Source organism: Candida theae (assembly GCF_024610275.1).
Source record: "Candida theae strain CBS 12239 chromosome Unknown scaffold44, whole genome shotgun sequence".
NCBI lineage: Eukaryota > Fungi > Ascomycota > Pichiomycetes > Serinales > Debaryomycetaceae > Lodderomyces > Lodderomyces theae.
This window is the reverse complement of record NW_026261382.1, coordinates 53,441-73,742: the sequence shown is the minus strand read 5'-3', so window position 1 is coordinate 73,742 and position 20,302 is coordinate 53,441. Positions and strand designations below refer to the sequence as shown.

Genomic DNA, 20,302 nt, shown 5'->3' with positions numbered 1-20,302 from the left:
TTCTCTGCTTAGATATATATTTCTAGCGGTTACAGCCCTAATGTAGTATCACGTGAGTGTATACCTCAAATCGGAAGATGGTTTCGATCTAATGCTCATCGCAGACGGAAGGAGTGTCTCGGAACAGCGTTACTGTCAACCTCGTCAACCATTCAAGCACAATGGCAAAAGGAGGTAATTCACATAGAAACACATTAAAGAATGACCATAAGCCATTCAAATCAAAACATGCAACCAAAGGTCAATTAAAGAACCAATTCAAAGGAAAAGTCGAAAAATCATCGTCCTCTGGCACATCTTCAAAACCTTTGAACAAGCTTGCACGGAAGAACTTGGCAAAACAATTGAAGGAAAATAAGATTTTGGAAACCAAACTTACAAAGAAGCTATTTGAAGGAAACTCCGGCGCTCAGAAAGTCGTCACCATAATATGTTTAACCAATGACTTGTCACCGGTTGGAATAGCGAGTCAACTATTCAACCAAGACGATCAAAAGACTGATTTTGAGTACCCAAGTGTTACCGATCTTAATGTTTCCAAATTCAAGTCCAATTTGAAAATCATTCTCCCGAACCAAGACAATATATTGCAAGTGCTTGATGCCGCAAAAGTATCTGATTTTGTCATATTTGGAATATCAGCAAACCAGGAAGTCGAACAAGGATATGGAGAAACCATACTACGTGCATTACTAGCCCAAGGTATTGGATCTGTGGTTGGTGTTTTGCCAAATATCGTATCGGCATATCCCAAAAAGAACCTTCAATTGGATATTAAACAATCATTGCAGTCATTTTTCAGCCACTTCTTCCCTGCTGAAAATAAACTTTATGCATTGGAACTGGATTCTGATAATGCCAATTGTCTAAGGTATATTTGTCAAAAGTTTCCCCAACAGGTGACATGGAGAGATTCCAGAGGGTGGCTCATTGCTGATCAAATCAAGCAAGATGAGTCCTACGAGGGTGTGGTTGTTGAGGGGACTTGCCGTGGAACTGGGTTCAATGTCAACAGGCTAGTTCATATTCCAGGATTTGGCGATTTCCAAGTTGACAAGATTGAAAAATTGAGTAAAAACTCAGGCAGGAGTCGAAATGAAATGCAAATCGACGAGGATGTTGAACAAATATACTTGCCGAATGAGAATCAGGATACTTTGGACGAATTGAATCCAGATTTTCAACAAGGTCAGGATGCTGATGCTGACGCTGACATGTGGGATGAAAACTTGGGAGATGACAATGGTGGTTTGGGAGTACGAGCAGAAGGTAAATTGTACTTTAACGATGATGGGGCAAACCAAGCCAAAGCCAAAGCCAACCCCAACAAAAGAGTCCCCAAGGGCACTTCGGAGTATCAGAGTAGGTGGTTTGTTGATGACGTTTTGGATGAGAATGCATCCGATTTGGAAGAGGTTGATGAAATGCAAGATGAAGAAGATGTTATACTTGAAGAAGGACACGAGGATATGGATGAAGGAGCTACTGAATACTCTGAATCTGAAATGCATGTCGATTTATCACCAGAGGAGGAACAACGTCAGTTGGAAGAGTATCGCAAGTCTGCTGCAGAAGAGGATTTGGAGTTTCCCGATGAAATAGAATTACATCCAAATGAGTCGGCTAGAGAAAGACTTAAAGGATACAGGGGTGTTAAATCGCTAGCCAATTGTGAATGGGATGTGGATGAGCATGATTTGGAGAAGCCAAGTATATGGAACCGTTTACTTCGTGTAGCAAATTTCAAAGCCACAAGAAACAAGGTTAATAAAGAGTTTATCAAAAATGTTGAAGTACAACCAGGAAACAGAATCAGATTGTTTATCAGAGCTCCCAAATTCATTCTCGAGCAAGTCAATACCACAGTCGAGCCATTTGTTGTGTATGGTTTACTCGAACACGAGCATAAATTGGCCGTAACAAATTTCTCATTCGAAAATTGGGAAGATTACGAAACACCAATTCAAAACAAGGATACAATTGTTGTACAATATGGACCCCGTCGACAAGTTATCAACCCAGTATTCAATCAAGCGTCAAACAACAGCAACAATGTACACAAGCAAGAAAATTTCCAGCATTCTGGAATGATGACTATAGCCACAGCCATCGCTCCTGCACTATTCACCAATGCTCCAGTACTTTTTTTTAAACCGGGTGACAATGGAGCAGTTCAATTTGTTGGTAAAGGCTCTTATTTGGGATGTGACCACACCCGTATTGTTGCTGAACGTATTGTTTTGACTGGTCATCCAGTCAAGATCCATAAACGTGTAGTCACTGTCCGTTACATGTTCTTTAACCCAGAGGATATCAATTATTTCAAAGCAATTGGTCTTTTTACGAAATCGGGTCGACTGGGATTCATTAAAGAGAGTTTGGGTACCCATGGTTATTTCAAGGCAAATTTCGATGGCAAGTTGACGTCACAGGACGTGGTTGCTATGAGTATGTATAAGCGAGTATGGCCACAATTGTCTAGCATGTATACAGAATAAGATGGCAATGGGAATCATGATTCACTTATTTCAATATGGAGCTTATTTTTTATTTGTAGAGGTAGACAACGAAGGTATATAAAGACTAAAAAAAAACAAAAAACAGAGTTTAACTAAGTAACCGAATTTGGTTTAAGCAAAAGTACTGAATCCAAAAAGTAAAATACCGTCGAAGTGTGTTACTGGTAACCTTGTGATTGAACAGAAAAACAACATCTAAAACAAAGCAAGCCCAACTACAACTACCCCAATGAAGAATGAGTTGGCTCTATCAGAAATAGCTGCACCTCCAGCAAGAGGAGCAATGCTTGGAGATTCGCCCAAGCTAGATGAAGAATGAGACTCACTCAATGCAAATGGCGCTGGGGCATTATTTGCTGGTGTAGTGGATGCGGCAGCAACTGTAACCGCGGTGTTGTTTCCGCCTAGTGATAAGAAGACTGGTCCTTCGTCGGTATGGGTTTGTGGACCTGTTGGTGTAATGTCTGGGAAGACAGTTATGTCTGGGATCACAGTGACACCAGGAGTGTTTGTGGTGGTTGGTGTAGTAGCTTGTGTGATGGCTGGTGTAGTAGTCAAGGTAGCCGAAGTTGTCACTTTGACTTCGGTGGGATGGCATACTTGGTTGCTGCAACTTGTAATAGTAACGACTTCAGTTGTTGGGACATAAATGGTCGACTCAGTACCTTTATGGGTATTTGTATTCTCGCCAGTGATGATGGGACCAGTAGCTTGGGTGGTGGAAGATCCCGATGCTGGGGGCTTGATGGTGGATGTGGCTGAGCACAACACTTCTTCAGTGATTGTCACTGTGGATGGTTCAGTGACGGTGATTCTTGTTGGAAGACAGTGGTTGTCTGAACATGTGGTGATGGTAAGTGTAGTCGCTTCAGGACAATAAGTGGTGTAGTCAGTGACAATGACTTGAGTAGCGATGACAGAAAAGTTGCTGTAAATTGGATTAGCTAAAGGAGCAGCAGCAGCAGCAGCAGCAGCGAGTGAGATAGTGGTGACAATTGACGATTTCGAAACCATGATCTCTTGTTTAGCGAGTGACTGAGTTTTCTGATGGGGTAGATACTTGAAATTAACTTTGGAAGTGGTAGACCCCATTCATCTTATATACTATTCTCCTTTGGTTTGCCATGCTGAAAGGGGCTTGCCAAATCGTTGCAGTAACATGATACCTATCAACCAAGAACTCACAAAAAATCACACACTTTCATTTGAGAAAAAGACATTTGTTTACAAACACTTTCCAGATTCGGATATACCTTGGCCTAAATGAGATAATTATATGCTGCTACATTCCCCCCCCCCCTTTCCCAATAGTAAATAACATAATCAATTTCTGTTGACAAAGGCTCATTTCATTATTGACTGCAAAACTTGAAAAATAATAATAGACAAGGTTTTAGCTTTTGTGTAACAAAGATCCCTCCCTGAGACTAAAAAATTGTTGAGCAAAGGTTTTGCCAACTTTATAGGCGAGAGGTAAAGCCTCATAAATAAAGTAAGACACTCTGAATGTAAGTTTTTGGGGGGCTGTCTCTCTCTATCTCTCTAAGGAATCAATGCTTTACTTGAGAAGAAGTAAGGTTCAGTATCTAAAAATGGTCGCTCTCCTGTCTACACTTGGCAAAGTCTTGTTGAGTGCGAGAACGTATCAACTCAGAACCTCTGGTTGCCAGCAACTACGAATATAATACAATGTAGATAATCTTGGAAGCTTTTGCCGGATCCTATGGTCGATCGTTGCATACGTTTGACGTCGGCATCAGGACAAAAAGATTTGAGGCTCTAACCAGTTAGCAAAAACATTACCCAAGGAACACTACAAGGAGTCAGAGTCTGTAATTATCTACGCAAAAGCGAGTCTTTACTACTTACAAGGAACGACTCACCTCCTTTTGTACTTTTATTGATATCTGTTTACTTTTCGTAAAAACGGGGCGGTCCTAAGAACTTAGTTACGAGTAACATCATTCACAAACCAAAGTGACATTTTTGATGCCAGAAAGTATGCACTTGTCGCTAATTCCTTTGATCCTAGATTACGTGTGTGATACGTTAGTCAGCCCCCCTGATGCTCGTAGTAAGAGTCCCAGAAATGGCACATGTGTTTGTATACCAGCTCATTTGTGTAATCAAATATTATACGATCAGCTTTGCATATTTGTTATGCTTGTGAACAATACAATCTTCTCCCAAAAAAAAAGCCTTCCTTAGACTGTACAATTGTTGGCAGTAGGGAGGGGGGGAAGGGGGGCAAAAATTCTGAAAGATACATTACTAATCATCTAATTTGGTAAACCGAATCTCGACTTTGCCGTCTTCCTATTGGCATTGTCTTTTACCAGAGTCGGGTCCAATTCCAGCACATGAGCTTAGTCGTGAAATTTTGATCCCAAAAGAAACCATTTTTTTATGTAAACTAAATATTACCCTAACCCTGTATAGGTTACCTTGTTCACCAACTTGGGTTGACCGATCCATCTCTTCTGGACCCTTCCACTTTGATATGAGAAAGTAAGAACTGAAGTACCTCAATGTGTGTGTCAAGGGACTGGTTAGTAGTGTCATAAAAAGATAAACTATGACGTCAAACGAAATCATTTGTTTTTTTTCTGCGACATTGACACATGAGCCACCACTTCGACGAAATTTTTCAATTCCAGACGTGTGTTTCTTACCACAGCAGCAACGGCAGCAACGGCAACAACGACAACGGGAACAGCTCAAGTCACACTTATCCATAAAGAGATGCGTCTGTTCAAAAGTATTCTATTTAATTCTGTCCTTGCCACTGCCCTAGTACCGAATGTCAACATCGAGCAACAAAATAATAGAGGTGTCGATCCCAGTCTCGAATCTGTATCGTTGCCTAATCTATTGACCATCGAAAGTATATCGCAAGTGAAAAACTATGAATCTAGTGGTGTCACTTTCGAACAAGGAAGAATACTGATGAGTCAAAATGGTGTTCTTTGGTCAAAGTCTCACATCCCTTCTAAAGAGTTCACCGCGGAGATCATTTTCAGATCAACTGGTAAATCGCAAGACATCCAATTCCCAGAAAATGGCTTAAACGTTTGGCTTTTAGATGACAAGAAAAGTCAGGGTTTGGACCAGTACGATGGATTCAAATTTGCAATCAACAATGTGGATACACAAGGCTTGAAAATTTTCAACAATGATGGAAGCAAAAATGCTGAAAATGGACTTGATGTGAGCATTGGTGATTGCCAATTCAGGTATTTGGAAAGTGACGTTCCATTCACATTGAGAGTGTCCTATAGTGACGACAGTTGGTTCAAGGTACAAGTCGACAACAATCTATGTTTCAAAACTGACAAGATCACGTTGCCTCAGAATCAAAACTTCAAATTGGGAATCACTAGTAATACGAACCCCCAGTCTCAAGAGAATTTTGAAATTTTGGCTGTCAAAGTATGGGACAAATTGACCGAGGACGCCATTGATGATCACGGACTAATGGTTGATGGAGAATTGAAGGTGGATGTTAAAAAAGTTGTTGATACTCCACAGCTGAATCGAGATGAGGATCATGTATCGCCCAGAGTAGTGAGGGAATCGTTGATGGAAAGAGCCAGAAAGCATAGAGAAGAAATGGAGAGGTTGCAACAACAAGGTGGATCCAGTCCAAATACCGATTTGCTGTCGATACTCAACAAATTGAGCCACTTGGAGCACTTGGTAAATGAGTTGCCAAAAAACTTTAATCCATTGTCCAGCTCGGGCAACCAAGACGGCCAGATAGACAGATTATCCCAGTCTCAGTCTGATATCAATAACGCCATCAAAGAAACTCATGAAACTATTCGTGAATTGAAGGAAACGTTTGTGCAACAGTATGCCCAATTACTTCAAGCTGTGTCTGACCTTAACCATAAAGTCATTGGAGAGGTTAGAGAGCAACACTTTGGTATGGAGGAAATCGGCAAAAAGGTTGACTTGTTGATGAATGAACACAAAGAAGTACAACATCAATACCGAAAACAAAATGATCAAATGAGTCAAAAATCGGCTCACGGGGGATCTCATACTGAATCAACAGTTGATAAATTGATTAGATGGATTATCATTCCTTTGTTGATCGTGTTACTTGCGTTGGTTGTTTTCGTTTATCGTCTTAGACATGATATCAAGCATTCCAAACTTTTATAGAAGCAGAAATTAGAATTTCTTGAAATCTATACTGAATACAGCAACTGCACCCTTTAGACTATTTACTTCGAACTTTTTGAGACTTCCAATACACCTCTCACTTTACTATGGAGTGGTGGGTATCAATATCATCGCTCGATTGGCTCGTAAAATCAACCTGCAACGTCGTCTAATAACATCGACGACAATCTCTTCTTCTTTGGCGAGACGGAGCGTTTCAATGATGCTGGAGACTTTGTCGGTGTTGGAGGAGCAGGAGGGGTCTCTGAACGAGACCTAGATTCAGATCTGCCAACCAGATCACACTGGTTGGAATTTTCGGTATCATTGCTTTGTGAAGAAACGTCTGCTTCAACCTCTGCTGCCGCCTCTGTTTTTTCTTCAACTACTTCTCCCAGGTGATCGTTCGCATGACTTTTTCCTTTATGCTTTATAGCATCTTTCAATCTGGACTCTAATCGAGATTTGGATTTCGCTGCTAGTGATGCACTAGGAGCAAGAGGTGGACTGTTTGCAGGCTTTCGAGTTGCGGAGCCATGACGACTAACATTGGGGCTATTTGCAGCACTGTTTGTCTTTTTTGAGCTGTTTCTCCGAAGTTCATTAAAGATTGTTTCCTTGTTTTTGAGTAAATCCTGCATGGTGCTTACAGGATGCTTATCGTTGAAACTGCTCTTAAAAAGGTCTGAATGGGTGCTGCCTGACTTTGGACGCAATACCAATTTTCCAAACTCTGAGCAGAGTGCAGTTTGCAATTGTATTGATGCCTCCTTGTCTTTAGATCCAATGATCTGCACTAACCTTTTAAGGTGAGTCAACAACGCATCGAGGGTTGCTATGTTGCATTTTGGCATTTCAGATAACACGTTTTGAAGAGCATTGATACGAGTGGCCCTCTGCGACTCCTCGTGATAGTTGACATACAACAACTTGATCACGTCGTAAAAGCTGTGCGGTATCAACGAGTCTGGCAATTCCAACAAATACAACTTCAATACATTCGTGATGACCACCGGGTTGGATTGTTGAAGTATCTCAGAAATCTTATGCGGGTCAGACAATTCGTTGAGCTGTGACCGCAATTCATGGACATTAGATAAATGAACTGGTTGAGTCCAGAGACTGATCCTCTCTTTGTCGTCCTTCAAATCGGGGTAGGTATGGTCCAAGTGGCTCAAGATGCTTTGCACGATAATTGGAACCACTTTCTTATCTAGTCTAGACTTTACATTCAAATCAACTCCAAAAGTCTGTCTAAGATTCGAGTCATAATAGTTATCGTACAACGTAACATGGGGTTTGAAATACCCCGTAGCATAATTCTCAATCAAAAATTTCAAATCACTGGTAGGGTTGATGGTTTCCTCTAAAAGCACTAGCTCATCAGTGACTATTTGCAATTGCTTGACTCGGTTTGCAAAGCTGGCAATAAAATCAAACGTGACCTTTTTTATAGCCTTCATTCGATCCAACTCGCATTTTTGCATAAACGTTAAATGGTCCATGACGAGCTCTTCAAATTCGCATCTCAACACATCGAGCTCTTTGACTTTTTCAAAGTACTGAGTATCCAAAGACTTGACATCATTAAGCAATTTGGGGTATTGAGTTTTGTCGGTATAGTCAACACCACTTACACCTATTGCCTCTTTTACGTCATCGAGATTGAATGTACCAAAGCCTTTAGAAAAAGCTGTGCTGCCACCGCTATCGTCGCTATTTGGAATTATTTGAGCAACATCAAAAGCTTCTTGTTTCCATTGATAGAAAAATTGCGAGGAATTGATGAATGATTTACCAATTGAACCAACTGTTCTAATAAAGTCATACTTTATCAAATCTTGGCCAAAGCTTTCAGCCTTGTCGAGGTTTTTTTCAACCTCAGCGACATTTTCTATAACCCATTGCGTGATGGAGCTTCCTGTGGATACGTCTTGATAAGTACCAAAAATTGGAACCTTGTGCGATTTGCGAGGTATGCCAATCAACATTTTCTTTAAAAGAGTCTCCATTTGCTTGGTAGTGAAATTTGCATATGTAAACTCATAGCCTGCATCTTCCTCCCCATCGCCATCTTTGTCGGCCGGTTTTTCCACTTTTGATCCGGAAAGTTTCCTGTAAAACTCAGAGTCACTAATCTCTTCATTCAATTCCTCTTCTGAGTAATGGCTCTTGAACTCTTCCAAAATTCGACATTTGTTGAAATACTTTTTCTGCAACTTATCCACTTGTGCTTGCTTTGACTTTAACGACTTGTACTTGGCGTTGATCGTGGACGTAGAATACCCAACTCGTTGTTCGTGTTCCTTGCTCCATTTCTCAAAGGGATTAAGAACCATTGTCTCGATATTCTCCGCTATTTCCAAGTGATGCTGGCCCTGTTTGTTGAAATTTTCGTGCAATTCAGAGTAAACATTCTTGATTGTGGACGCGTAATCATCATTGGTTTGACGTTTGCTGGTGGGGGTTGCATTTGTTGATATCGACTTGAGAGATGTCCCGTATAACATCTCCAGCTCCATCCTTTTTCTGAACAAGTCTATAAAGTCATCGTTCTCGCGAATCCCTTCGTTCAATTGTTCAAAAAGGATTTGAAACCCCAGGTTATAATCCTGAGTCCAGAAACTCTCGGCAAATGACATCAAGGGACGCTAATAAGGAATGTGTCTATTTTATTGGGATATTGTGCTTTGATAACGAAGTATAGGCCCTCACAATGTATGTGGGAGATGTGAATCAACACTGACTGAAGTATTCAAGGAGAATCTCTTGATGGTGTTGAAAAAAATAAAAATAAAATAAAAAAAGGAAGGGAAGAAGAAACGAGATCACGCTAGAGATTGTGGATTGTGTGTATGTGTGTGTGTGTTTGTATTTTTTGTTTTTTTTTGTCGCGTCGCTCACATTCCACATTGAAGCAAAGTACAGTCAAGTTATACCCCGTCTCACCGTTTCTCAAAGTCGTCAATCACACCAATTTGAATGTTTCAGAGATGAAAATATTGCATCACTTCGGCGTATCGTGGGAATGGTTTTGCGTTTAGAGTACAGGAACTTGAGAGCAAGAAGATGCACTAGAAGTAGAACATATAAAATAAAATCCACACTGACATAAAGTCTCGTAATGGAGAAGATTGAGCAAGTGCATCACCAGTTTAATAAGTCACCAGACAAAGTAAGTTTCCCAAAAGGAAGCACACGTGGAAGAAAATGAGGGTACACGAAGATAGTAGCAAGAACTTATGGAGCTTGGGCACAAGCTAGATCGACTATACCTACTTTTGATCGTTTTGATCACGAGCCTGCATCACGTGTGGCTGAATGATGAACTGTTGATGAACATGATGCTAGAATTGAATGGTATAAGAGACAAGTTGTTGGGGCACCAATCAAAATTGACCAGCGCAGGTATATGACAATCGCCCATGTGTAGATACTGGTGGTTTGGATAATTCCATCAAAGTTCAACATGTGGGAATTCAACGTAATATTTTTTTTTTTCCGTGTCAACTCTATGTCTAAATCTCTTTTACACCTGCAGATGATGGTTCTTTATCTCAGATCCACTAGTACGCAAACCATGATCAAGCAATTGTACAAACACAGAACGTCCCTTTTCACGCGACTTACGCGGAGGTACCTCGCATCCAGTTACAACAATAACAGTTTCAAAGCGGGCCCTGATCCGCAAGAGAAGGATTCTTCATCTTCATCTTCATCTTCATCCTCGTCATCGTCATCGTCATCCAAAGTCCCGCCACACAAAGATGGTTTGTATTTTGGACAATTCACTGAAAAGGAGTATAAAGAAGCGGCCAAAGCAATCAAAGACCAAATCGCCAAGTTGGAAGCGGAAATCAAAGGGGATCACAACGTGAGAGAAAACATTGGCAAAGTTGCTCAATTTCCAGAGCAAGGTCCTGCAGCTCCCATAGATTCCATCAAGAGCTTGACAGATTTTTTCAAACAGACAATCAAGTTGACAGGGCCCATTTCCTTAAGCTCTTACATGAGGCAATGTTTGACTCACCCTGATTTTGGATATTACACCACGCGAGACCCGTTGAATCTCAAAACTGGAGACTTTATCACAAGTCCAGAAATCTCGTCTGTGTTTGGCGAAATGATTGGAATTTGGTACTTCACAATATGGAAGTCACAGAATCAACCGGAAAGTATCAGATTTATCGAGTTTGGACCTGGTAAAGGTACACTAATAAATGATGTCTTGAGAACTTTTAATAGATTTGTCGACAAAAGTAACGAAGTCAAGCCCAAAGTTGAAGTAACGATGATTGAGGCCTCTAAAGTTTTGAGGCTTGAACAGTATAAACTTCTATGCGATGAAAATAAGGACGCATTTGAAACGACAGGGGACGGGTTTAATAGGTCCACCACCAAATGGGGCAACACTATCACTTGGGTGGATACTGAAAAGGACATCAAGCAAGACAGTTCGAATAGCATTGCTAACTATATCATCGCCCACGAGTTCTTTGATGCTTTGCCAATAAAATCTTTTATAAAGAAGGAAGAAGGTTGGCGTGAGTTGGTGGTTGAAGACACAACTACTGTCCTCAATACGCAGCTAAAATTGGAGAGCGGTGCGAACAACCCGTCACAAGCTCCAAATGATCCCACTTTCGACACCGAATTTCATTTGACGATTTCTCCTAAAGAGACACCCGCATCGATGATTCCTAAATTTAGCAAGAGATATAAAGATTTACCTGTTGACTCACGGATTGAGATATGCCCCGATTCGGAACTTTACACGTTGAAGATTGCTCAGTTGATAGACAATGTCAGCTCATTGGGTGCGGCTCTAATAATCGATTATGGTGTTGTGGATCAAATTCCAGAAAATTCCCTAAGAGGTATCTACAAGCACAAATTTGTCTCTCCCTTTTACAAGCCAGGAGAAGTTGACTTATCGATTGACGTTGACTTTACCAATTTGAAAAATCTTGCTGAGAATGCAGTTGAGATCGAGGGCCCGATCAACCAAGGTGATTGGCTTCATAATATTGGAATTGGCTATCGAATTGATCAACTATTGAAGCAGAATAGTAGCAATGGAGAATTACAGGACAAGATCTATGGGGCGTACAGAAGGTTAACTGATGAAGAAGAAATGGGCAAAATCTACAAGTTTATGGCTCTCTTGCCTAAAAACTCCCCAAAGCCAATAGGTTTTTAGACGAAATGTAATGTAAAAAGTACTCAAGTTTTTATATAGACTTAGAAATTTATTGGTTTGTCAAAGGCGGCCAATGCAGCTTCCTTGAAAGCTTCGGACAATGTAGGATGAGCATGACATGTTCTTGCGATATCTTCAGCGGAAGCACCGTACTCCAAAGCCAAACCGGCTTCAGCAATCATTTCACCGGCATTTGGTCCAATGATGTGGGCACCCAAAACCCTTTGGGTTTCGGCGTCAGCAAGGATTTTAACAAATCCATCGGTGTCCAAGTTGGTTTTAGCTCTAGAGTTTGCAATGAATGGGAACTTACCAACAGTGTACTTGATTCCTTGTTCCTTCAATTGCTGTTCATTCAATCCAACCCATGCAACTTCTGGATGTGTGTACATGACGGAAGGGATGTTTGCGTAATTTACATGGCCATGACCTTTCTTGATGATTTCTGCTGCAGCGATACCTTCTTCTTCAGCTTTGTGAGCCAACATAGGACCAAATGTGACATCACCAATGACTCTGATGTTGTCCTTTTGTGTCTTGTATTGGTCGTCAATAATTAATCTTCCCTTGTTGTCCTTTTCCAAGCCAGCAGCTTCCAAGTTTAAGCCTTCAGTGTATGGTCTTCTACCAATGGCAACTAACAAAACGTCGGCTTCGATATCTTCCTTCTTGCCCGACTTGGCGTCTTCCACTTCAATCTTTACAACATCACCATCTCTTTCACCTTTTGTGACTTTGGTACCCAATTTGAACTCCAATCCTTGTTTCGACAACAATTTTTGAGTAGTCTTTGCAACTTCGGCATCCATACCAGCTCCAATAGCTGGCAAGAATTCAATGACAGTAACCTTTGATCCCAATCTCGAGTAGACGGAAGCCATTTCCAAACCAATGATACCACCACCAATGATGGCTAATCTCTTTGGAATCTCCTTCAAGGACAAGATACCTGTGGATGTGACAATTCTTTCTTCGTCAACTTCGATTCCAGGGAATGGAGTTGGTTCAGAGCCAGTAGCAACAATGAAGTTGTCAGCTTCAACTTCAATTGGTTCTGCATTTTCATCTATTGGTTGAACCTTGACAGTTTTGTCATCAACAAAAGAACCGGTTCCTTTCAAGTATTCAACCTTGTTTTTCTTGAACAATGATTCAACACCTCCAGTCAATTGTTTGACTGATTTCTCTTTGGCAGCCATCAATTTGGCAAAATCAACGCCAACGGTACCATCAATGGCAATACCTCTATCTTTGGCTTCGTGTTGAATTTGGTGCAACAAGTGGGTATTATTCAACAACGACTTGGATGGAATACAACCAACATTCAAACAGGTACCACCCAAAGCCCCTCTTTTTTCAATACAGGCGGTGTTCAACCCCAATTGTGCTGCTTTGATGGCAGCAACGTATCCACCTGGACCACCACCAATAACAACAACGTCGTATTTCTTGGAGGAGGATGCGAACCTGACGAATTGAGCAAACTTTTGTTGAGCAGTGCTTGCTTTCAACGATCTCAACATGATGTGTATGATGTGAATATATGTAACTGTGTTTGATTAGAACAAATTCACTCAAGTATCAATGAATAAAAAGTGCGTTTCGTTTCTTTCCAAGTTTGATGATTGGCAAACGAGACAAAAACTCAATCAAAAAAAAAGAAAGAAAAAAAGAAAAAATAAAAAAAAATCTCTATATGCGAAGCTCTTCTTCTTCTCTGTCTCGGTGTTTAAAGTCCCGATCTAGCAAGAAAATTTACTACTCAGTACAAATTCAATAGATGGTAGATTGTGAGGTGTTTATATTAGTAGATGTCTGTTGTAGTTCACTGATATCGACAGATACGTTCATAATCTTACCGCGTACTGTATTTGTAAGCAAAACGAGTCATTTCCTCGGAGTTTAATGGCTTGTAGCTAGCAAAACATTCAAAGTTCGGTTCCTAGTACACTACCCCCGGTAAATGCAGGTAACACAAAAGTCACTCGAAAAACTCCGGGAGGTGAGACTCAAACGGTTTCCAAGAAGGATGCTAGGATCAGCAATCACAGTATGATGGACTAGGAATCTTGTTTGCTTGTGTTGGTGCTTCAATCTCGTTTTTAAAGTTTTTTAATATCCTTTCGCAAGCTTGAAAAGTCATACTCTGGAGCTAAATCTCCGGACACAAAGTGAATATCGGAGATTAACAAGGAATGGTTCCACTCATCATTCGGCTCTACATAAAAAACTCTCACAACTGGTCGAGTATCTTTGGATTCATTAAAGAGAGAGTTTTTTTTTTTTGCATGCTGGCGTATACATGGCGGAAAGCAGTGAAATTTGAACTAAGTTAACTTTAGGTGGCAGATCGGCGTTACTACGACAGTTCATAAGTCTCATAGAATCTACGTCAAGTCGTAGACTGCCAAATTCACAGGCTTTGCAACTAATCACAATTAGTTGCAGTGATTTCTGAAAATCTGGTAGCTCTTGTTCGTGACGAGTTTCTCTCTCATTTTGCAACCATCAACCTCGTGCTGGAGACTGCAGATATGGGGCAAGAAGTACAATTGTGTCAAGTGATTGTAGATTATTGGGATCGCGAAAACTAGATCTTTGAAGTTTGGACATCTAGAGTGATTGTTGTTGAAGAATACGCAAGAACTTTTAGAAAGAGTTTTGATTTCTTCATAGGATCAGCAGAGATTTCCTGAGTAACAGTAGATGCCAGCCTTTAGCGAGTAACCCTAATTGTCAACGCTTTTGTCATCTATATAATCATTCCGTCCATGAGTGTTTTGCTTGACTACAATTAGAAAAACAGATCAAAAATGAGTCCTTAAAACCCCACCGAATGCGATCTCTTGAGAGTTTTACTATTTGCAGAATTTGCAGAATTTGCTCTTTTTTTATTTTTTTTATTTTTCTGTTTCCAGTTTAGTTTCGAGACTGGACACTCAATGGAAGCTCATTAATTTTGAAGAAAAATCACGATATTGCAAAGTTTAGTCATATTCTGATGCAAAACATCTAGGAAAGAAAATTTCTTCGCTAGAATCTCACTTGAGAAGTTAAAAAAGCTTTTTTGCTAGGTGTTTGACCAAAATTAACCTCGATTGACACACTTTGGCCTCCTACAGTGCCGCTCTACCTGGATTTCGAGCATTGGGTTTACCATTAAACGTGACAATATTTTGTTCAATGTAAAAAGACTAGGCAATTAATATTTGTGAAATTGGCCTGGCTAGCTCAATCGGCTAGAGCGTGAGACTTTTAATCTCAAGGTTGCGGGTTCGAGTCCCGCGTCGGGCTAGAATTTTTCATTTGCATTTCTTTTTTTTGTTATGGTTGCCAAAAAAAAAAAAATCATCCACCAGTAACTCCGATTGCCAAATCATCTCTGACTTGTTATACTTAGATCATAGGAAGCGACACAAATGCTAAAGTTTTGTTTGCGGTGGTGTGCTCATTTGATAGTAGCATGTTGCAGAGCGAGAAAGTAAATGCTTTCACGGCTAAAAGGGGAACAAGAGGTGAATGTGGTATTTGAAGAGAGCGATGTGTATTCGTGTACGATTTGAAAACACCAAGCATAGAAAGACTTAAGCAGTTCCTTTCATTTTAGGAGAGGAGGTATTTGTTTAGCACTTTTACTCTTTGAGCTCTAACGCAGTGTGGCTATAGTCCCGTAAAGCATTTACAGATTATGCATTCGCCAGATCTTTATATTTGACGTTTCACATTCTAAACATAACCACAAGAACCCTTAGAATCCACCATTTTATTTTTTTATTTTTTTTTTTTTTTTTTCAAAAGCATTCAAATTGTGCCTTGGAAGATTTCAAATACATCTTCAACTTCTCTTTAAACAACGTGTCGCTATATTGCTCATCACCGTGGGGAGCATTGCTTTCGCGAATTTGGATGCTTATATTCTCCAATAGGTTCTGCAACAAGCTGAACGTAGAATCATTTAATCTGAGGCTCTTGGACGCCTCAAATACACTGTGCAAAAAGTTACAGTCCAATTTTAAGTTGTACAACACATAAACGTTCAGTACAATGAGGTTGCGCAACCCATCCTGAATGTTTTTCAAAAAACTATATTGCAATTCATTAATGATTGTTATGAAAATGTCTCCACTCGTTAATGGCTTGAGTTTATGAACTAGGTTAACAAAATGCATCAAAACCTCAAACACAAAACCGTCAATTGTCAAGAAACTTATCTCGTAACTTTGGTCATTCTGAAGTTCTGATATGCCACTGAAAAAACCACTTGTAATGGAAAAAATCACTTCCTTTTCATTTGCCAAAATGTCATCAAGTATAGTCAAACTGGCCTTATCTATATCTGAAAATAACTTGAGTTTTTGTTTGGACAAGTCCTTGCCAAATCGTTGGTCAAACATGAAAATCAAAAGCTGGTACGTGCTTCTTGATAACTTGTCCAAGTTATTGACAGTAAGTATTTTAAAAATTTCCACACTTGAACTTTTCTTTGTAGACTCAGACATGCGGTCTATATTGTATTTTTTCATCAAAGAGTCCACTATAATATTTAAAGTTCTCATAAATTGAATTTCAATACTCACGAGAATCCTTTTGCTTGGATACGAAGCAACAATGCTCACCACCGATTCCTCTTGGCTCGTTTTCTCTTTGCGAAAGACAATTTTACTAATTTTGGATATCATGTACAACTGATAGTACTCAATGACATTGACTAATTTGGTGCAGGATCCATCTTTGGTGTTGTACCTATCCTCAATCTTCCAATTCTCCAAATCATAAAACTGAGAGCAATCGTTAATCCACGTAGAGCACACTGCCTCTAAAATGTTTTGATTGATTGACAGTGAAGCACTTTTCAAAACTTTCAATTGTTTGTTTGTGTCCTCAAACCTGCTCACGTTGCCAATAGTAGTTACAGCAGTACCCAAACTGGTCAACACGCGGTTGACTTTTGCTTGAATTAAGCTCAATTGGTGTATGGTGGATAAAGAGTTGGAGTATAAAGGAACAAACTGCTTGTAGTTGGCAGGCAGTGATTCCAAGTTATTCACGTCCTTACTATCATTCGAGTTAGACTCAGACTGGAATAGTCTAACCAACAAATCCACTGCCTCGTTTATTGCTTGAAAAAATTGATCACGAATGGAACCATCCGGATCCACATTCAAACTATAATAGCTGCCGTAGTTGTTTGTGAATTTTCCCACTAGCTTGATGAATATTGTTTCCATGTAACTCATAAAATTAACCAATACCAACCAAGTTTCATTGACCAAACTGACATCTAGGGCATCACCACTTTCAAAAGCTTCGTCAATAGCCAACATCTTCTCCTCCTTGTTCTTGGCCAATTTGATTTCATTTTTGTAAAACTCATACTTCTCTGCAATATAGTTCAAATGAGATCCTTGTTTCCTTTCTGCCCGCAACGATGCCACATAATCAATCAATTTCTTCTGCATCAAAACATATCTCGTGTCAAACTTCTTTTCTTGGTACTCAAAGTCACTGATTAAAACCTCAATTTGCTTATTCAAGAAAACTGCAATCGGGTCTGATTTCGGACCCTCACCGCTTGGACCTTCAATCTTCGACAAGTTGGCCACCAAAGACATGAACTTTTGGTCATCTTTGTTGCGAGAACCTGCGCCGCTAATTGAGCTTTGATTATTACTAGCCTCATGGTCCAATGATGATAGCTCTTGATAAGTTTTATCCCTAAAGTGGCTAGCAATTGCCTCGATCTTTTCAAAAACTTGTGCTAAAAGAGTAAGTTTCTGAAGTCTGATCTTGTTCAAGTTGGCCAAGGCATCTTCATCAAGAATATTACCACCGCCACCACTACCACCATTGCTTGATTGTTTGAGTTTCTTCACATCAGATTGAAAAGATTCATCAACTCTTTTTAATACGTGCAACCTTTCTCGATCATATTGAGTATAATCGTCAATAAACTGATGGCTATCATTTGCTTTAAGTGAATTGGTCAATTTGTAAGGTATATCGAACAAAAAGGCATTTGACTTGATAAAATCTACAAGAACACTAAGCCTGTCTTGTTTGACCTTGCTTTCAACTATGGGTTTTATCATCAAGGTGGTTGTCGTTGCCAAATTATTCAACGACAGTTCAAGTTCTGAAGATATATCTCCGCTTGCAGCACCCTCGGACGATTTCAATCTGTGTCGCTGTGGATTGAAATATTTTGACGTTTCTTTATCCTCCTGTAGTTTCGTTTTCAGCTGCTTAAACTCTTGCAAAGTTCCATCCATTTCTGCTTTGACGTTAAGTGCACTTGTGAGATCTGAATCAAGAGCCGCCTGCAAATCGCTTCTATAAGATTGAAGGTTTCTATCCAAAAAGTGAAGCGACTCATCCAATACCTTCAAAGGAGTGTCCTTGTGAATTGTGGTCAAGTACTTGTAGGGTTTGAATGTTTGCGAACTAATCAAAAAGTCTTGTACCAAGGGGTCATCCGGTGAGGATATAATCCCTTTCTTTACAAGATCAGCCACGATGTTAGATCCACGCCCCTTCAAGGGATCCTCCAAGTCATGACCATTGATCAGATCACGCCAATCTAACCTTGGCTCGTTCGAGCTAAAAATGGATTTCACAAGTTCAAATGATTCTTCAACGGAGAGACCTGATGGGTTTTCCAGATATGATAGGTCAATGTTTCGTAAATCACTTCGATCTTTCGGCCGCGACGTACTGAGCCCGTAAGTAGAGAGTAGCTGCTCAGGTGAAGGATCCAAATCAAGCATTGGTAAATGTGGAATTGGTGATTGGCAGAATGAGGTTGTGGGATGTGTCGCTTCAACAAATTGTTATTTTTCGTTGTAAATGAAATTCAAAAAATGAAAGCTTGTCACGCGTATTACATGTGTTTATCACGTGAAATATAAAAATTATAGAGACAATATGACACTTATTTTGCATGAAAACGCGCAAATGGTTTAGTGGTAAAATCCAACGTTGCCATCGTTGGGCCCCCGGTTCGATTCCGGGTTTGCGCATATTTTTTTACAAATTCTTTTCCAATGTATAACTTATCAGTTGATTCATCGACTGAGCCGCATACTTGATGAATGTACACTAGGCTATGTTGAAACATGGTGAACATCTATTTGCAACCAGTAAGGCTCATTAGTGATAGACACCTTCTGCGATTGAGAACCGACTTGAGATTGTTATCTTTTCGATTTCACTTTGTTTGTGGACATTCTTTTTTTTTTTTTTTTTGCTTTATTTTTTGATGTTTTAGCGAGCTGATTGTGCACACCCCTGAATACGATTGGACACCTGCCCCACCGAAACGATAGTACACGTACCCAATGCACTGGATATTGACATTGTACTTTCTTTTAGCTGCATTAGCATTACCCTTTGAAGACGTTATAGCAATTGATAATGATGAGGGTCCTACAAAAGAAGAAGGAGCTTCGGTAGCAAGGACATTGGTCAATAGAGAGTCACTTGCAAGTGTTGCTACAATCAAGACTTGGAAACTGCAGGATGGCAAAACAAAACAATTGCCTGTTATCAACATGGAATATTACGCCGATTGCGATGGCGATGGAGACCCCTATTGGTTAGTTATAGATGTTGGTGGTGCCAATCAAAATATCATCAAGGGGCTGCCATTTAGTTTTGCAATCAGAGAGGGAGATCATCCAGATTGGGATAAAGTTCCGTCAAACTATCCAGGAAAACGTGAGGGATCCAACGCAGGCTCTCCCAGAGTTCAATTGACAGGTAAATTGGAGTACGTCAATTTTTTCAACCCATTTGATCCACGCAGGTTGAGATTAGAAAGATGTTTTGTTGAGAGACACCCAGATTCGACATTGTGGCTTCCAGGCTCTGTTGTGCCTCCACACAAGTCACATTGGGTGAAGCTTAAAGTCGATGGGGTCTACATCATTGGTGGGTTTGGCGATTCAGCTTATATTGGGGACGTCGAGCCGGAATTGTACCATGCAGCAAACATTATTCCACCACCAGAAGATGAAAGTGGAAGAGGAAAGGCATGAATTTGTCGACAATCGGAGTTTACCCTTTGAGAGGTGTAGGATTATTATCTTGACTTTGTTTTTTTTATTTTTTTTTATTACTATATAATATTCTTGTAAGTGGGAAGGAGGTGGGGAGAGACATAAGATCGACTGATTTGGCAATAGGTAATTGTAGTGGCTTTCAAAACTGCCTGACACACTTTCTTTTGCGAAATTTAAGTTTTCTTCGTCAATCTGGTGTGTGTTTCTGATTAGGTGTTGGTCAATGGGATTAGCCAACCCCACAAAAATCTATGTCCTTAAGGTACGGAGATAGACCCAAAAAAAAAAAAAGGAAAAAAAAAAGGACGACGAAGACAGGCGAGTGATGACAGAGAGATAATAGCATCCATGATACTGTA

The 20,302-nt window shown here is 40.1% G+C and overlaps 8 protein-coding genes across 8 annotated transcripts; 4 read left to right on the top strand and 4 right to left on the bottom strand. All coding sequences in view use genetic code 12, as the record gives it.

Annotated features, from left to right (window-relative positions):
• Positions 1-161: 161 nt before the first annotated feature.
• TSR1 (Tsr1p) lies at positions 162-2,498 on the top strand (the record flags this gene model as incomplete). Its single annotated transcript, XM_051750550.1, has 1 exon — positions 162-2,498. The coding sequence occupies one exon, from the start codon at positions 162-164 to the stop codon at positions 2,496-2,498; it is 2,337 nt and encodes a 778-aa protein (XP_051610167.1).
• A 216-nt stretch (positions 2,499-2,714) lies between these two features.
• On the bottom strand, positions 2,715-3,611 carry PGA13 (Pga13p; the record flags this gene model as incomplete). Its single annotated transcript, XM_051750549.1, has 1 exon — positions 2,715-3,611. The coding sequence occupies one exon, from the start codon at positions 3,609-3,611 to the stop codon at positions 2,715-2,717; it is 897 nt and encodes a 298-aa protein (XP_051610166.1).
• A 1,650-nt stretch (positions 3,612-5,261) lies between these two features.
• Positions 5,262-6,686, top strand: EMP46 (Emp46p; the record flags this gene model as incomplete). Its single annotated transcript, XM_051750548.1, has 1 exon — positions 5,262-6,686. The coding sequence occupies one exon, from the start codon at positions 5,262-5,264 to the stop codon at positions 6,684-6,686; it is 1,425 nt and encodes a 474-aa protein (XP_051610165.1).
• A 152-nt stretch (positions 6,687-6,838) lies between these two features.
• On the bottom strand, positions 6,839-9,328 carry KGF57_001351 (uncharacterized protein; the record flags this gene model as incomplete). Its single annotated transcript, XM_051750547.1, has 1 exon — positions 6,839-9,328. The coding sequence occupies one exon, from the start codon at positions 9,326-9,328 to the stop codon at positions 6,839-6,841; it is 2,490 nt and encodes an 829-aa protein (XP_051610164.1).
• Positions 9,329-10,266: 938 nt separating this feature from the next.
• KGF57_001350 (uncharacterized protein) lies at positions 10,267-11,886 on the top strand (the record flags this gene model as incomplete). The annotated part of the gene is made up of 1 exon (XM_051750546.1): positions 10,267-11,886. One exon carries the CDS (start codon positions 10,267-10,269, stop codon positions 11,884-11,886), a length of 1,620 nt encoding a protein of 539 aa, XP_051610163.1.
• Positions 11,887-11,927: 41 nt separating this feature from the next.
• On the bottom strand, positions 11,928-13,409 carry LPD1 (dihydrolipoyl dehydrogenase; the record flags this gene model as incomplete). The annotated part of the gene is made up of 1 exon (XM_051750544.1): positions 11,928-13,409. One exon carries the CDS (start codon positions 13,407-13,409, stop codon positions 11,928-11,930), a length of 1,482 nt encoding a protein of 493 aa, XP_051610162.1.
• Positions 13,410-15,677: 2,268 nt separating this feature from the next.
• SEC5 (exocyst subunit) lies at positions 15,678-18,650 on the bottom strand (the record flags this gene model as incomplete). Its single annotated transcript, XM_051750543.1, has 1 exon — positions 15,678-18,650. One exon carries the CDS (start codon positions 18,648-18,650, stop codon positions 15,678-15,680), a length of 2,973 nt encoding a protein of 990 aa, XP_051610161.1.
• A 570-nt stretch (positions 18,651-19,220) lies between these two features.
• KGF57_001347 (CREG family protein) lies at positions 19,221-19,919 on the top strand (the record flags this gene model as incomplete). The annotated part of the gene is made up of 1 exon (XM_051750542.1): positions 19,221-19,919. One exon carries the CDS (start codon positions 19,221-19,223, stop codon positions 19,917-19,919), a length of 699 nt encoding a protein of 232 aa, XP_051610160.1.
• Positions 19,920-20,302: the final 383 nt, after the last annotated feature.